Genomic DNA, 16,614 nt, shown 5'->3' with positions numbered 1-16,614 from the left:
GAAACTTAGGGGACCAAAGGATAATGATTAACAGGTGGAAATAATGAATGGTGATTGTGACCAAAGTAAAGCTCGGGGCAAGTGAGGTGACATAGGACAGGAAGTCTAACCAAAATAAAAGTATAAAACAGGAAGCCAGACTGCAAACCATAACATAAGGTCATAGTTAAAGGTGGTGTTGTACGGGACTACATTATACTGTATGTAGCTGTCTCATGTAGAGACAACTACATACATGAGAAGGTCAGAATATTAGGAACACTTCTAAATATAATGTAGTCCCGTACAACACCACCTTTAACCTCAAGGTCAAGGTGGAAGTGTTGCATTGTACTGGTGTACCTAATAAAGTGGCCAGCGAGTGTATGTATCTGTATACTTACCTGGTATGGTTGTCATGTGCAGGTGCTATTAACAGGCAGCAGGAGCTCTTGTGTCCATTGGCGAGAGGGGAGGGGAGGCTGACGGGCGCCTCCAGCAGTCTGCTCCCCCTCAGCTCCTCCCCACAGCTCGGACACTTCTCTGGCACTGAGAAACAGAAGATGTCCTTCTGACAGTGAGTGAGCCGGATCACGCTGCACTCCATCTGCTCCTCTGTGTCCTATAGTCCTACTGAACTCCTAATGTTCTCCCCCTCCTCCTTTATCTCCTCTTCTTACTCTTCCAGTTGTTTTCCTTCTTCTCCAGTCCTCTTCCTTCTTCTCTCCTGTATGTGTCACACTTACAGTAGTTGCCAGGTTACAGCCTATCAGATGACATCACTGCCCGGCTCTGGCCTATCAGGTTACTCTCAGAGAGTCTTGTGACCCAGCTCATCTGCTGTTTGTTCAGTCTGAACAGGTGACCTTTGGACTGTGTTGGCAGTGTCTTCATGGAAACTAGTGTTTAGCTGGGAGCACAGGTGTCAAGGCGACACTGTGAAGAGTCAGCCACATCAGAAACATATTGAATCAGTATCAGCAGAGCAACTTTTTTGTGACTAATCATATGATTTTGTACCTAACATAGATAAGCTTCAACAACATGAAGGGCAAAATAACATGTTTATATTAGTGCTGTCAGCCAATTAAAATACTTAATCAAGATTAGCTGCATGATTATTCACAGCTAACTTGCAATTAATTGCACTTTTTAAAAATCTGTTCTAAATGTAAAGGGACCCTGAGGTCACTGGGATCACTAAGAGAAATCCAGTAGTCTCCGGTGAGCCAACCATGTTCGTCTGTCCCAGTGCCTCCTCCGCTTCATATAATGTACCTTGGTTACAGCGGTGGATCTCAAAGGCAATTCATGTGTGTAGTCTTTGGATGTGATGAAAATGATTTGAAGCAGACCCTCGTCTTCCACAGTGTTAACTGACCTGCAGCTATAGCTGCTCATTTAGCTGTCACTGTTGAAAGTTCGCTGCTTGTAGAGTTGTCCAGGCATCTCTGTTGCAAACTATCCCGTGTGGTCTGCCTTTGGTGAGGGGGAGGATGGCTCTCTGCATCAGCTGTGTGCTTGGCCAGCAAGTGGTATTTGAGACTCAGTGTACTCTGGTAGTAACTCAATTCACATCGGCAGTAAATGCAAATAACTTTGGTCTTGTTGAGACAACCATCTGTCAGGGCTTTGAAGCTGAACGTGCTGTTCAAAAGAACCTTTTCTTCATCCTTTTCTGCTCGACGTTTGTTCGCAGCCAGCGTTTACACTTTGTGCAGGTGATACCTGCATGTGTATGGTTTCTGGGCCAGGTGAAAGATTTGCCCTGAAACCTTCACTGTGGCATTGGGTCGAAAGGATGTAGGCAGTTGAAATCCTTTAGTAAAGGTGGCGTTGGAGCCCAGGTGTTCCCTTACCCCGTGTGAAATTGATCATTGACACTGTGTGTCAAGGGCACGATAATTTAAAAAGCAGCGTTTGACATTTAACAGTCCTGTTTGTGTTTGCTGCTGCAGAACATCAGTGTCCCGCTAAACAGCTGGAATCAGAACAGGTTCACAGAATAAATCCCTGTTTGTGAGCAAATGATTTGTTTCCTGGTGGATGTAGGACAGAGCTGTGTTCACCTGAACACCAGAAAAAAACTTAAATATCTTCTCAGACACTGCTGTGCACGTCCGTTCCTCTGTATTCATCTAACACTGAACTCAAACAGGACGTACCGGATGTCACGTCTTCTTCTTCTGGGACTGAATGGCGGGCTATGAACCAACGAACGGTGGATGCTGCCACCTGCTGGCCCAGAGTGTGTATCAGTGCTGTGCTCCAGTGCCCCCCCCCATGGAAGTGTCACAATACACAGCTGCTGTTGCACTGTCCACCCTGAGCGGGTGTGCTGCAGCCGCTGTGCCGGAAACATTAGGTAAATGAGGCCGAGCTCCTCCTCACATCCACTGTAATCACACACAGACCAGGAAATGGAACAAACAGAAACAAGGGCAGAAGTTAAATTCTTCTGATCACAGATGAAATACTGCCTGAAATGAACTGAAGTGCTATAAATGCAGCTGTGACTGGATGTGAAAGCATCAACAACAGTGATGGGTGAATGTGATTATGTGTGTGAGAGAGGATGCTCACAGGAGCCAGTGTGACCCATAATCGGTGCCTCGCTCAGTGACACTCGACCAGGACGATGGGTTGTTTTCACCGGTGACTGATGCAGGAATGACTGCAGACATTTGGCGGCCAGGAGGAAACCTCACCCTCCTGTTCTGCAAGACAAATAGGCTGCACATACAGTGGTGACTGATGTTTCCACTGTCACAGCTGCCTGCGTCACGTGACACTGACCTCTCCCTAAAGAGATGTAACTCATAAGAAGCTGTGTCAGAGGCTGTGATGGAGCACTGAGGTTGACCGCTAATATGTGACCGCTTATACACTGACCAGCCTGAGACAGTGTTGGTCCAGCCCTACTCCGGGCTCTTCTCCTGGTTCAGCCAGAGTCAAACTAAAAGAAATAAACTGTTTTGTTCTGTTTCAGCTAGAGCCCTGCTGAAAACATGACTGATGACTCCTCGCTGCTCCATTTCAATCATCTGGTTTTGCTTGACAACATGTTCTGGAGCTGAAAGCACCTTCAGCAAATTAAACAATTCATTTATTTTCATTAATTCATCAAGAAAGTCTATTGAACATTCATGAGCCGTTTTAAGTCAAACATTGTTGGGTGGTGGAGCCCAGAAAGTGACAAATGTGGTCAGCGTTGTTCAGACACGTCTGAAATGTCACACTACTCATCAGAAACAAGTCAGATATGAACTGTTAGGTTTTACTCTCCAATCAGTCTGTTCGTTTTGAAGTGAATGTATGTTCCACGTTTCATTTGATGGTTGATCTGGTTTCCCCACACGCCACCTTCACTTAAAACCAAATGAGCTACTGAAGGGAAAAACTAACATGGGAATAAACACTTTATTTTTAAAATCAACGGATTAGAATTGAAGAGAGACATGTTTTGTCTTCTACTCTGCAACTGTTCATGTAATTTGTCCAAATTCAGACCCATTCTCGTGCAGTCATTTCGTGACCTGCTGCTGGCACCTGTCTGTCCCGCACATGTTGTGCGGACACGGTCCAGTAGGGGCCAGCAGCAGTCTGTCAGACTGGGGAGAGACAGCGGGACAAGGACAGGTCGGGCCAGTTACCGGTCTATTGCCAGGCCGGTTAGATGATAATCGGTCCAAGGGGCAGGGGCCCAATGCTCCCAATGCTCCCATACATATGATAGAGCACTTTGCCAAGAGGCCCCAGTTCCTCACGTCCGTAACATGAACCATGACCTCACTGGCACTTAACGCGTGGTTCAGCTGCTTTCTTTATCCAAAGACCAAAATGGAACCGGGCGGTTTCGCCATTTATCGATTAGGCATCGCGCTCAGATGAAACACTATGAATCCAATATATTTAAACTACTATGGTAAATAATGACGTCACTGCTAAAGTATATTTGGTTTACCATCCATGTGCTGCGGCTCAGAATGCAACAGGACACTAGGTGGAGACAGTCTCCTGTCAGAAACCAGCTTCTCCTGTGCGCTGCTGGGGGGCGCGCACATATCCAGACCCACAAACAGCAGGGAACCAGTTCCCTGTTGGCGCCTGTTCACACAGTCACATGTGAGATACTGAAGGATTTCATGTGTCATATTTAATATATTTCTGGACAAAACATAACGTCACCGCTCCTCCTGTAAAATGTCAACGCTTCCGTTTAGTTCAAGTGTAAACAATCATTACCTCATTAAGGAACAAGTTTAAACATTTGAGAAAGTGGGCGCCATGGGTCCGACATGTTGTGCACGGAGAACCAGCTGTCAAGCAAAGGTCGAGGTTGTGTGAGGACTGAGACCAAAAGGCCGCAGTGTCCTACTGACTGAGTAGGAGCAGGTACACACCAACACTGGGAACCTGGGGCACATCCACCTACAGATCCGTGAGGTGGGGGCGACTGTGCTCCGCAGGGGAGCAGGTCGTTCTCTAATCAGGGCTGGCGGCTCCGCCTCCTCCTCCTGTCCGCACGCCGAGGTGCCTCAGACCGAACCCCTCCCAACCAGCAGCGCGCACAGCAGCTCGCTGTGAACACTGTGCGCGTCCGTCTCGGCCGCCGATAAATCACTGCATGGCTGCTGATAAATGTAGTCGGTCACAGTGAGGATGTGTTCGGAGCAGGTTCCTCCGTCTCTCTCTCTCTGAGCCATTTCTTCTTCCTGTCACTCAGAGGACAGGTCGACCAGGCTCCCGTTCCACTATAAATACACTCGGTGCAGCCGCTGTCCTTGCGCTGTCCTCCTCCTCCTCGTCCTCGTCCTGTCTGCTGTAGCTATTTCTGTCTCGATCCATAGCCCTTGTGCACTCAGCCTGGTGTCAGGTTGCCGGACCCTTCGACAGGTGACAGGCAGACCACGTGTGGTTTGTGCTCTGTGGCAGCTTCTGGCTGTTAGAATGATGGAGTCTGGTGCAACTGTTCAGACTCCGCATGAATACGAGCTGGAATATCAGCTTTTACATGGTAGTGTGTACACGGTCACATTAAAGGTTAAAGGTCCTCACACGTGCGAACAGATGAGACTTTGAGGAGAGACAGGAAGAATAACGTTGCCATGGTAACAGCGATTTAAGTGCTGATGTTTTGGACTATGAAGAAGCTGATTGAACTGTTAACAGTAGATTTCTGCTGTGTACTACAGACAAGTTGCTGAATCTGCTACAGAACAACACATTCAGACGTGATGAACCTCAGGCAGGTTGTGAAGCTGCAGCTGTGCATCGTGTCACATTTCTAACATGATCCCCAGCTTCTTCAGCAACTCCACTTCAGGTGATCTGTAACTTCGCTGCATCGACTCGGACGCTTTCTAAATCAGATCACATTTGCCTGAATTTAAAGGGTTGGGGTTCATTGTCATTCTAACCCAGCTGACAGTGAAATTCAGGTGTGGCCCTCCTGTGTGCACATGTACAATCCTCAGACATGAGTGCAGTCACTACTGTGTGCTGCTGACGAGTCCACTCAGATGTCCTTTACATGTCTAATGGAGTCTGACATGAACACAGGCCACCTCAGTACGAGTCACACCTGGCGGGCTAAGCCATGCAGACATTCTGTGGACACCCTTCTGAGGAGACGAAGCAGCAGAGAGCAGGCGTTTTGGTTCAGGGCAAATAATTTAATGCAGTTACATTGTCAATATATGTGCACTGTCACTCACACAGCAGACAAAGCAATGAGTGTGTCTGTCCCCTCGCTCTCCCCCAGAATCAGACCAACAACCAGCACTGTTCACGCACACAGACACACACACACACACTGCCAACACAAGCTGCTGTCTCGGCCACATTAGCCGCTCCTACATCATTATTATAACAACAACACTGTGTTGGACAATAACTGTGGAAACAATCCGCACTTCATTTCCAAGGATCAAACTGAAAACAAACAGTCTGTGTATCATAAACCTAAACAAGCAGAAGGTCTCACGCACAGAGCTGCACGAGGCTGCTCAGCATTTCTAATACATTCATATCAGCTGCAAACTCATGGAGCAGAAATGAAAAGGGAAAATAAGATGTTACTGTTAAGCTCAGAATAATCAGGCTGTTATCAAAGATGGGAAAGAAAAAGGAAACTGGAAAACTCACATTTAGTTGGAAAAACTAAATATTTCAGCAGTTAACTTTCCTGCTCAACTGTGGTTTAATATCAACAACTGTTTTAATTTTCCTTTTTCCATTTAGGCTTTTCTATTTAAGAAAGGTTTTACGTTTCATGTTTCCACAGAATGCAGTGTGTTATTTCTGTTTCCAGCCTTTTAACATTCGACTAATCTGTGACTTAGAGACTAATGTTACCCACAATTAAGCTCAAAACAGAAATGAAGAATGATGTAATTATTATTTTAGTACCTGTGAGAATGAGGCAATTAACAAGTTGTAAAAAAGAAAAAGGAAGGAAACCTGTGATTTACAGCATTAAGCTTCAGCTCCTCTTCGGTTTCCTCATACTACCTTCAAACGATACCAACGGTAGTTTTCTACTTCCACATTTAATTGTATTTCTATGAGCCTGAATGCTAACAAAGCATAATGCACCTATTACAAGCTCCTTTTCCTCTGAGCAGCACTGAGCTCCTCTCATTTTGTTCCAGGACTTTAAATATGACCCTCCAGTTGAAATGAAAGTTTCACAACAGTTTATTTGTCAAAATCTGATTTTCCTTCCATCGAATGAGGCCCGACTTACTGCTCCACAGAATTACGGTTATATGTAAATGTCTTTCAGTACTCAGGACAGTTTGAGTGTAGTATAAAGGAAAAGGAGCCAAAGCTCAATGGAAGGTATTTAAAAAACAGCCAACCAAAGGAGCAGGACAGAAAAAAACAGTTTTTGCTTCATATGCTGAAGTTTTTTAGTCTTTCGATTTGTTTCATTCCCTTTTCCATTTTGGGATACACATTTAAATTTCAGCATGCCTACTTCATCTTAACGTGTAGGATTTTGAAACTGTGGCTTCAATATTAAAACGTCTAATTTCCTTTTTCAGTTTCCTTTGTGCCGATGATGTGTGGGTGGGTCTCCAAGACGCCGGCAGGAAAACTGAGGCCACGATACGGTTTGTTATCAGACACAAAGATGAGGGGACCTTCGACGTGGCCACATTTCTGGACCTAAGGAGCTACTGGCCAGCCGTGACCAGCATCCCACCAACAGTCTCGTTTCTCTTGATGCAGCAAACTGGATAATAAACCAAACGTGGTTTCTTCTAGAGTGAACTCTCCCTTTAGTAACACATCAGGACCGTTAGCTACCGCGCTGTCACACCATGACACATTCAGTTCCCCAGCTGTACTCTGAGGTGTGGGAACTGAAGTGCTTCACACATTACGTTATGGAAACACGGTCCAGCTGCAGAGCTGGGACAAACAGTCTCCGTCCTTCCTCTAAATGTCACGCTGTTCCTCTGAGGAAGAGCACGTCCACAAAGGGGTTGTGGCCCAGGGCCCCCAGCCCCTCAGGCCCCCACAGTCTGTGCGGCCTGTTGAGACTGTAGGCGGGAGACGCGGGACCTTCCACTGTTCTCTCTGTGTGTGTGTCTCTGCAGAGCGACACACCAAGCACCCTGTCGTGTGTGTGTGGTGCACCTGTGCCGACAGGTAGAGGTGAACTGTTGTGCTAATGTGACAGCTAGCCATCGCACTGCTGTCCGTGTGTGTGTTGTACAGAGAACAGAGTGCCCATTGTCCTGTCGCCTGCTGTGATTCTTGTTTTTCACACCTCTGTGTACCTGTGTGTGTTCACCAGCGCCACAGTAGAGCCCCTATTTATAACAGCAGTGGGAGCCTGTCCTGTGGAGACGGCACCATCGCTGCTAACTTTCAGGACTTCTAACTAAAGCCCCTTTCAGACACACGGTTCAGACACATGGGGCCTCTACTTGTGGTGGCAGCTCATTTAACATAGTGGCTGAACAGCCAAGTCCTGACATAGACCAGCGTCCCTCGGTCGCTGCGCTCGGTGAGCAGGGCCTCCCCCACCAGGAACCTGCATCTGGCTCCTGCTCGCACAGCTGGGGCCAGATGCAGAAGCTGTGCACTCAAACTTCCCCTGTACTGTAACTGGCAGTTATAAAAGACGAGTGTGTCCCCTCACACTGGTTTGTTAGCTCTGGTGTGGTGACAGGTGTGTTACTACGCAGCAGTACAATGCCAATCAGAGGTGCCAAGGAATTGATCATTATATTTACATTCGAGTCCCCGTGCCCCGCTAAGGCCCCTTGCATTTCCTAAGTCTGCTCTGACAGGAGCTCTAGAAGCTGCTCATCCCGAGCTATCACTGCTGGGTTCCCAACGTGCCGCGTTCCATTCACACTGGAGACTGGAAATGTCCAACGTTCGAGCTTGAAGCACTGCGTAATGCACGCATGGCGGGCAGTACTGTATTTGAGTATTTGTACTGTCAGCAGAGATGAACTGGACCAAGGAAATGGAAAGAGGCTGTGGCACATAACATTACAGTTTAGTCAGAATACAACAGTAAAAACCATCACTTCCTGATGTAGCCTGAGGAAACGGTCTTCAGTTTGAGAGTGGAAGCGTCTGCTTCTCGGTGAACTCGAGAGGTTCCCAGTTTACAGTCATCCATCCTCCTTTCCTCCAGCAGGAAGCAGGAAACGTGCGAGTCAGCGTGGAACGCAGCATTAGTGGTGCGGGTGCTACAGACGCACAGAGCCGTAGCATTAGACAGCTGTGGAGATCCGACAGCTGTGAAGCTGCACTTAAATGGTGTGGGCAGATGTTTGACACAGCCACCAGGATGTGACCGATTCTACCAGCAAATCTATGGCAGCGGCTTCCTCTGCATGTCAGCCTGAGAAGAAACATGTGACCAGCGCTCGGCTCAGCTGCAGTTAAGCTAGAGAAGGAGGAATTCTGAATCATACAGGCTCACACAGACGCGTGCACACACACGCACACAAACTCACACACACACACACACACACACAGTACAGACCTCAGTGAGGAATCTTTGGGTTCATGAGATGCGAGTATGAAAGGCTCCAGGTGTGTTTGAAGGTTTCAGGCTTTATCTTTATGCTTTTTCTCTTTTGATTTTTACAGCGAACGTGTGTGTGTGTGTGTTAGGAGGAGGCAGGCTTGCTGTAGTCCTCGACCCCAGTGATAGTGGCTTTGCAGAAGAAACAGTCCTTGTTGTTCATCAGGTGCTGGTTGATGCAGGCTCTGTGCAGAGAGGGAACACAAATGTCATAACACACTAAGTGGTCAGTTTATCGGGAACGCCTGTGTCAAATTAACTCAGTCTGATCCAACAGTAGGATGTTCAATGTGTGTGTTCAGACTGCTGGTTCACCTGTGTGAGGAGGCTGCAGGTTGTGCTGCTGTTCACCTGGACTGGGTGAGAGCTGGACCTGGTGTTTCGTCTCAGTGAAATACTGTAAGTGTGGTGGATAAACTCTAATGCATGTTCTTATCTACAGGTATGTGCCAAAAAATTAGAATATTTCATGTGACCAATAAAAAAAGGATCTTAAACACATGTTGGCCTTCTGAAAAGTGTGTTAATGTACTGTATTATGTCCTCAGTACTTTGTTGGGCCTCCTTTTGCATTAATTACTGCATCAAGGCGGCGTGGCATGGAGGCGATCAGCCTTTGACACAGTTGAGGTGTTATGGTAGCCCAAGTTGCTTTGATATTGGCCTTCAGCTTGTCTGCATTTCGGGGTCTGTGTTCCCTCATCTTCCTCTTGACAATACCCCATAGATTTTCAATGGGGTTTAAGTCAGGTGAGTTTGCCGGCCAATCAAGTACAGTTATTCCATAGCTATTAAACCAGTGTGGATGTCTGATCACACCTCCCTGCTGGAATGTGATCTACACCGGGGGTCTGTGTGTATGTGTGATGTTAATTTGTATGTTAAACTGGCCAAGTGGTCATCTCAGGATGTCGAGCCCTCGGTCTCTGCAGGACATCCCAAGACAAAGCAGAACTTGCAAAATGTTAAGTGGGTCTGTGTGTGAATGCAAAACAAGCCGACTTGTCTTTGTTTAAATGTGAATGGGCTATCTGGTCGCGAAGAGGTGCAGGCACCAAAGACAGCTGGGGACGATATGTGGGTTGTTAGATATGAGACAATGGTATGAGTTTTATAGATGTGTAATTGTATCACTTTTGGTATAAAAGGGACTGCCCTTTACCAGTCAGATAGAGAACTCTGCGCGACTGCTAAGTTGTGTATGACTTCCCTCCATGCTGCATGAAATAAAAGACGTCTTCGAAGCTACTCCGGGTCTCCAGGCATCTTTATTGGGTCCTGCACGTTTTCCACTACCACAGTAATGGCGACGAGGATTGGGATTAATGACTGCTTTTTCGACTCCAGCATCTGAAAGCCCAGAACTGCGCGCACCAAAATAAAGGTAAGAGAACTTTTATTCTCACATTTGGCTGTGTTCTGTGGCTGGATGATCTGAGTCGTGAAGCAGGTAATTAATCAAAGAACTAAAAGGGAACTAGCAGGCTCAAGTCAGAGACCGCGTGAGTACTTTGTGTGTGTTGTAGGACTGAGGGTGCGCCCTGTCCGAGTAAAAGGCCTAAGTGTAGGGCTGAGGACGGTTTTTTTTGTCTTTAATCCATAATCATCAAAATTGAAACAAATAAAGGCTTGAAATATTTCACTTTGTGTGTAGTGAACTAATATAACATACAAGTTTCACTTTTTGAAACAAATTATTGAAATAAATGGACTTTTCCTCGATATTCTAATTTTTTGGCACATACCTGAATAAGCACAGAGATTAATGAGCACAGAGTCCTGTGCCAGCCCTGGGTTCGGCCTGTCAGGCTACAGGAAGGCAGCCTGTGATGTGTGTGTGTGTGTGTGCTGGTGGTTGTGCAGACTCACTTGCAGGACTTGTGGGAGCAGGGCTTGAAGATGGCAGAGATGGAGTGAGCGTAGCAGATGGGGCATAGGTCTTCTTCGCTGGTCGGCTGCGAGACAAAGAAACAGTTGGTTTGAGACGGTCTGGACTGTTGCACTTTAATCCTCATCTGTTGCTGCCAGGTGGACTTTTGTTTGGACAGAGCCAGACTAGCTGTTTCCTGTCTTTATGCTACGCTAAGCTCCATCAGCCCCTTTCAGACATGCACACTCCAACGTGTCGGCTTCGTGTCTGAATGAACTCCTGGTCACATTTTCATTGAGGTTGTGACAACAATCTTACTGCACGCAGTCGCATTAACCGACAGACACACACAAGATTACGACGATCTGAACATCTGCTGCCACAGCACTTTAAAAGATGCTGGTACATGTTACGCACCTGATGCTGCTGTGAGCATTTTTAGCCCCAGTGCATCATGGGAGGTCTGAGTTAACACCACAGGTGCTATGGGAAACACTTCACCTGAGGAAGTCAACATCAGCATCACACCCGCTCTTCACACTCACAGCCTTTTCTCAGCTGAGGATCTGGTCACTTTCACGCCTGTGATGTTTTCCTCCTCGACCAGCTTCCCTCCACCTCCACTGGCTCTGTCCTTCCACCTCTGATTCCGTCTGCCATGTTTGGAGGCGTTGCCCCAGTCTCTCGCCCTCTGCTCCCCATTGTCCTCCCTGACCTCCTGGTCTGATCCCAACCCACCTCGTCCACGCACGTCCTCGTCCTCTGCCAGCCAGCTGTCCTGACGCCATCCATGAAATCTATTCTACTTTTAAAAAGCTCTATTAGATGGTCAGGGGTGATGAAGCGCCGCCCAGAGGCTGAGCAGTCTGCCAGACAGTTAAAGAAGAATGTAACTGTAGATAATGCAGCTATGGGGGCTGTGCTGCTGCCGCGCTCCTGCTTTCACTGCTTACGATAAAACACACCCTACCCCGTCCGCTCACTGATTCTCCTGATGCAGTTCAAACTAAAAAGCACAGGCACAAATCTGCAGGCTCTCTTGGACACATTTCTCGTAACACTGCAGCCAGGATTAGTCTTCACATATTCTGCCCTTGTTTGAGGTAGTGACACCGGTTACAGCATCAGCTGTTGCCGGATATGTCCGTGCCAGGTCTGCACATCTGGGTTCTTACAAGGAGACGACAGAGGGATGACAGACAGGTTCCTTGATTTTGTTTTTGCGTCACCACTTTGACTTGCTGCCACACACCACTCTCTACCACAGCTGTTTTAGCTGGGTTTCATCAGACTGCTGGAATTTTCTGTCAGTGTTCCATGCGAGTTAACAGGGACTCACTCTGCCCTCTCTGACATACAGCTGCCTTCTGTCAAGATGAATGTCGCATTATCATTCTGACTTTCAGGCCTTGTATGTTGATCTAAGCTCTGTAACCACAACACAATCCTGTCAGCCTTCCCTGACAAACCACTGCATCCTTACAGTCTCACTCTCGCCTCCACATTTCCTCCCCACGTTTATATTTAAACCCAGAACTAGTCTGCAGCTCCTCAGGCTGCTGCAGCAGGACTGTCGGGCAGAGAGAAGACAGTGGGGTGGATTTCAAAAGGAAGCCTCCACATTAAACATGTCACAAAGTCAGACAACAAGCTGAACTTATTCACAGGAACAGCAGCCTCTACTGTCTGTTGGAGTGAAGGATTAAAGGTAGATGAACTGTTAACGCGAGTCTCCACCAGGGGCACTCGGTGCTCCAGTGCTAACGAAGACCCAGGACTGTTGGACACCTTAAGACTTGTTGTTAAGAAGAACAGGACAAAATGACACCCAACACACTGAATCACTTGGTGTCCTCCGTCCCTAAACGTCTTGTTGTGTCCTGAAGAGGAACGGCAGCATCACACCGTGGTGAACGCTTCACTGTCCTGACTTTTATTGGAACGTGTTGCAGCATCAGGATTGAAGTCAGTGTTTATACTGAACTAGGAATAAAGTTGATGTGTCACATCACATAACGTGCTGCTGTGTTGTTTTCAATGTGAGACAGGACACAGATGATTTATACATCACTGTTTTAGACTTTACACACCATCATGACTTCTTCTGATGTGGGGTTCTTTCTTAAGGAGCAACAGAGCTGAATTTGGCCAAACAACCAGCTGTCAAACAAAAATGACTGGATGATTCACTGTGTGGGCCTTTTTCCTAAGCCCCCCCCCCCCCCCATGTTCCAGGAGTCAGACGGCGTCGACAGGGAGAGAGTAGATGAGGAAAGAGACCGACAGACAGGGTGGAAAGAACAAGAAAGAGAATGCAACTTGGGAGTCTGGTTTTGTTGCCAGTGGAGATGAAAGCTGCTTTGACTGCTCAAGGTTTTCACCAGTGTGTACACCAACTCACACAGGCTCACACAGGCTCACACACAGTGCACAAAGATCAAATGAGTAACAGTGGAATCATCATCATGCATGGCCAGACTTCTGAAGAAGCTGCAAACCCCCCAGTGCCCCAAACCTGATGTGTCCACAGCAGTGTGAACAGACCAAACCAGATCAGAATCCACCGTTTAAACATCTCCTCCCCTGCACATAGGCCCCGCCGCCATCATTCGACGTTGGCCCCTCACAGATAAGTTACAATACATGTGGAGGACAGCGATGACAGTGACACGGTCAGCCAAGCCCCCAGCAACAGCGCTGGGCTGTGAAGCAGCCAAACCGGGTCACCTCTACCTCCACATTCACCACATGACGCACACTGGCCCAAAAAGCATTCTTCCCATAGAGAATCATTGGACAGGGGGCGGCTGTACAATAGTAATCAGTTTTCCCTAGCTTCACAAACCCCCAAATAACTTTTTCTTATCAAACTTTGATTTGTTGGGTCCGATATCATTTGGAAAGTCACCCGGCTCGTCCAGCAGGAGTCATGGCTCAACACCAGGTGTGCATGTGGCACCATGTCTGGACCCTACTTGGTCAGAGAAATACATGACGCAAAACTAGTTAAATCACATGATCTTCCATCTGTGACATCAGTCCTACTGAACATGCAGCTCTTTTTAAAGTGTGCAGTTTCCATTTGCTGTATTTGACCGTTGGTTACATCCACTGTACAGCGCAGCCAGTAACTTCCTCATTGTCTACTATTTGTCATAGTTCTGGGTTGTAGTTTTCCCTTTTCCACTGGGTTTTTTTTGTAGCCTCCTCTGTGTGTTTGTACATCAGACACTTTTGATGCACAAGTGAACACCTGCCTGGTGTAGACAGGAGTGTGAGCTTCAGGCGAGCTGCACACCAGATGTTACACACTACGATTATGGTGTAGACGAGGCTTAAGAAAACATGTTTCAAACAATGGTTCAAGTGCACTGCACTATAGTACAGGCCCGGCACACTCTGTCATACATATTTATCTTAGCTTGTTCAGGTGACGTGGTGATGTCCACCTCTGCCCCTGATGATAAACAACTTAGGGTTATGGAGGCTCAAAATACATCCCTCTCAGTCTTGTTAGAAACCAACAGTCTTCTCCTTGACCTTCCTTCTGTCCTCCCCGTTCACATGTCTGTCACATCTGCCACCGTCTCACCGTCTCCAGGGTACGACTGGATTTCTGTCCAAAGGTACAGGTACTGGCACAGGTAGAGCCAGACGGGTAGAGCAGACCCAGGACAAAACAACAGAACTGCTGCCTCACACCTTTTCACTTTCAGCTCTTGTGTGACTATGGAGTGCAGGAATAAAATAAATATCCCAACATAATCTGTCACATGCAGGAAGCGTTAACAGGAGGACGGCATGTGTGTGTCTGCAGGGGAGCACATCACTGCCAAAAACAGAGTCCAGACAGACTGAGAGCACCGGGATCCAGAGGAGGACGGCGGCGCGACTGGTGGAGGTGCTCAGTGGGCCAGCCATCACCTGAACCCTGAAATACCAGGAGGAGACAAAAATGTGTCTGGTCTCAGGTGAGCTGAAGGATGCCAGAAATAAAAAGCAGTGGAGGAGGAAACAGAGGGGCGGACGACCGGGGCCTAGAAAGGAATCAGGGCAGAATGAGGGCAGCTCACACCTGAACTGGTCTGGTTTTGCATCAGAGATTCGAACTGAGCGATACATGCACCACACTGCTCTAAGTGACTCAGAACAGGACTGCATTCATCCACCATCATCAAAGGGTCATTAAGATGGTTAATCTGGCAGCATCGCTTCACACCTCAGCTGTTTCAGAGCCGTCCCTGGGTCTGACCTCAGACGATTAGATGGTGACGACTCTGGAGTTTCTTCAGACATGAGACTGACGTGCGCATATGTAAAGAGGTGCGGGTCTGAGACTACTGATGTGTCCCTGTGTCATCGTGCTGGTCCTCTACGGTGACGGGTGATGTCACATCCTGTGCAGACATGGCGAGTACTGAAGGAAAGTGATCAGGTGGAATGTGCAGTCCAGGCCCGAGCAGCAGATTTAACACCAAGGCCAACACAACAGCTCTCTCCTGTTCTTTACCCCCATCACTGGAGCTTTAACGGCCGCCGCTGTGACTCTGGCAGCCCTGGCAGTCCAGCTGCTGCCTGGGCAAACATAAGCAAACAAAAACGGTGTGAGTATAAATTAGCGACGCTGCCGAGTGTTTGGAGCTATCTGTGCGTGTGCGAAGGTGTCAACTGTCCACGGAAACACAGAGAGAGACATCAACACCCAACCGGGCGGACAGCTTTTCAAACAGCCTAATGATTTAAGGTGGCATGTGCACGGACCAGCTCTCAGTCTGAGGAGACAAGAACTGGACCCAGACCAGCTCCTGTCTCATCTCTGTTTGCACTGGCCATTCCTTTTGTCAGGGTTTGTCTCCGTGCCGAGCCGTAAAAAGACGAGGCAAGGTTTCGACTGTAGTTGTGAGCAGGTCTTTAAAAGTCTAACATTTACCTGAGCAGGACCCCCTCTCTGCCAGGGATGCTGTGCACTGAAGCCACAGTGCCATTGTTTGTCTTTCTGTACTTGTGAGGACCCCCAATGACCGCCCCCCCACTAGACTCCACCTCTCCTCAGTGCTGCTACTGCAGGATTAATAACCTGGATGACTGAGGGCAGTAACTGCTTTCATTCTGACACACCAGAGTCATCCACAGACAAAATCAGCTGGGCCAAGCTGATTGGCTGATTCAGGAATGTACACACACTGTGTACAAGTATAAAGAGACCTGCAGGTAAACATACTGAGCGCACCCACATGCAGCCTGGACTAAAATGTAGCTCCATACTACAACAACAGCCTGAAGCTGTCACAGAATCATCAAACACAATTCCTCTTGGACAGTGACATGATCTAGAGACGGGCCTTCGTAGGCCCCAGCATCTTAGCCACTCACTGTAAACACTGAAAAACTAGAGAAAAGAAAAGTGTTTCATTCAAACCCACCAGCATCAGATAAAAACAGAGCCATAAATCACAGCCCCATCGGGTCTGTCCATCTGAGGGACGGCACCACAGAGACCTTCTCTGCACAGGACCATTAGTGTGGAAACGTGCCTCAGGCTCTGGACTCACCTTCCATCTGACTGCGTTTGTTATTTTACCTCTTTCTTTCCCATTCTTCACCTGCCCTCACAGAGAACGGTAGTGTGGGCAGGTCATGTTGCTGTAACTGTGCCACTAACAACACAGAACTTTGATCCACTGCTTCTTGAAGCATGATGCAGCAA

At 47.7% G+C, this 16,614-nt stretch overlaps 2 protein-coding genes across 3 annotated transcripts in view; both read right to left on the bottom strand.

Moving 5' to 3' along the window:
- The window catches only part of LOC109966914 (MKRN2 opposite strand protein), a 3,986-nt gene extending 1,228 nt beyond the window's left edge, over positions 1-2,758 (bottom strand). Inside the window, exons 1-2 of one of the 2 annotated variants that reach the window (XM_020612159.1) lie at positions 2,563-2,758; positions 384-2,375 (exon numbers count right to left, since the gene is read on the bottom strand). In XM_020612159.1, the coding sequence (XP_020467815.1) occupies positions 384-586 (203 nt within the window). In that variant the 5' untranslated portion in view covers positions 587-2,375; positions 2,563-2,758. Of the gene's footprint in view, positions 1-383; positions 2,376-2,562 lie in introns of those variants that run through there. The other variant, XM_020612160.1, reaches the window with a different exon arrangement.
- A 2,884-nt stretch (positions 2,759-5,642) lies between these two features.
- LOC109966915 (E3 ubiquitin-protein ligase RNF123-like) overlaps positions 5,643-16,614 on the bottom strand; it is a 66,610-nt gene continuing 55,638 nt past the window's right edge. The window contains exons 6-7 of the mRNA XM_020612161.1: positions 10,907-10,992; positions 5,643-9,222 (exon numbers count right to left, since the gene is read on the bottom strand). Of these exons, the coding sequence (XP_020467817.1) occupies positions 9,123-9,222; positions 10,907-10,992 (186 nt within the window). The 3' untranslated portion in view covers positions 5,643-9,122. The remainder of the gene's footprint in view (positions 9,223-10,906; positions 10,993-16,614) is intronic.

The sequence above is a fragment of the Monopterus albus genome, unplaced genomic scaffold (genome assembly GCF_001952655.1).
Source record: "Monopterus albus unplaced genomic scaffold, M_albus_1.0 scaffold121.1, whole genome shotgun sequence".
In the NCBI taxonomy this organism is placed as follows: domain Eukaryota; kingdom Metazoa; phylum Chordata; class Actinopteri; order Synbranchiformes; family Synbranchidae; genus Monopterus; species Monopterus albus.
The sequence above is the reverse complement of the archived record's forward strand: the minus strand, read 5'-3'. Positions and strand labels throughout refer to the sequence as shown.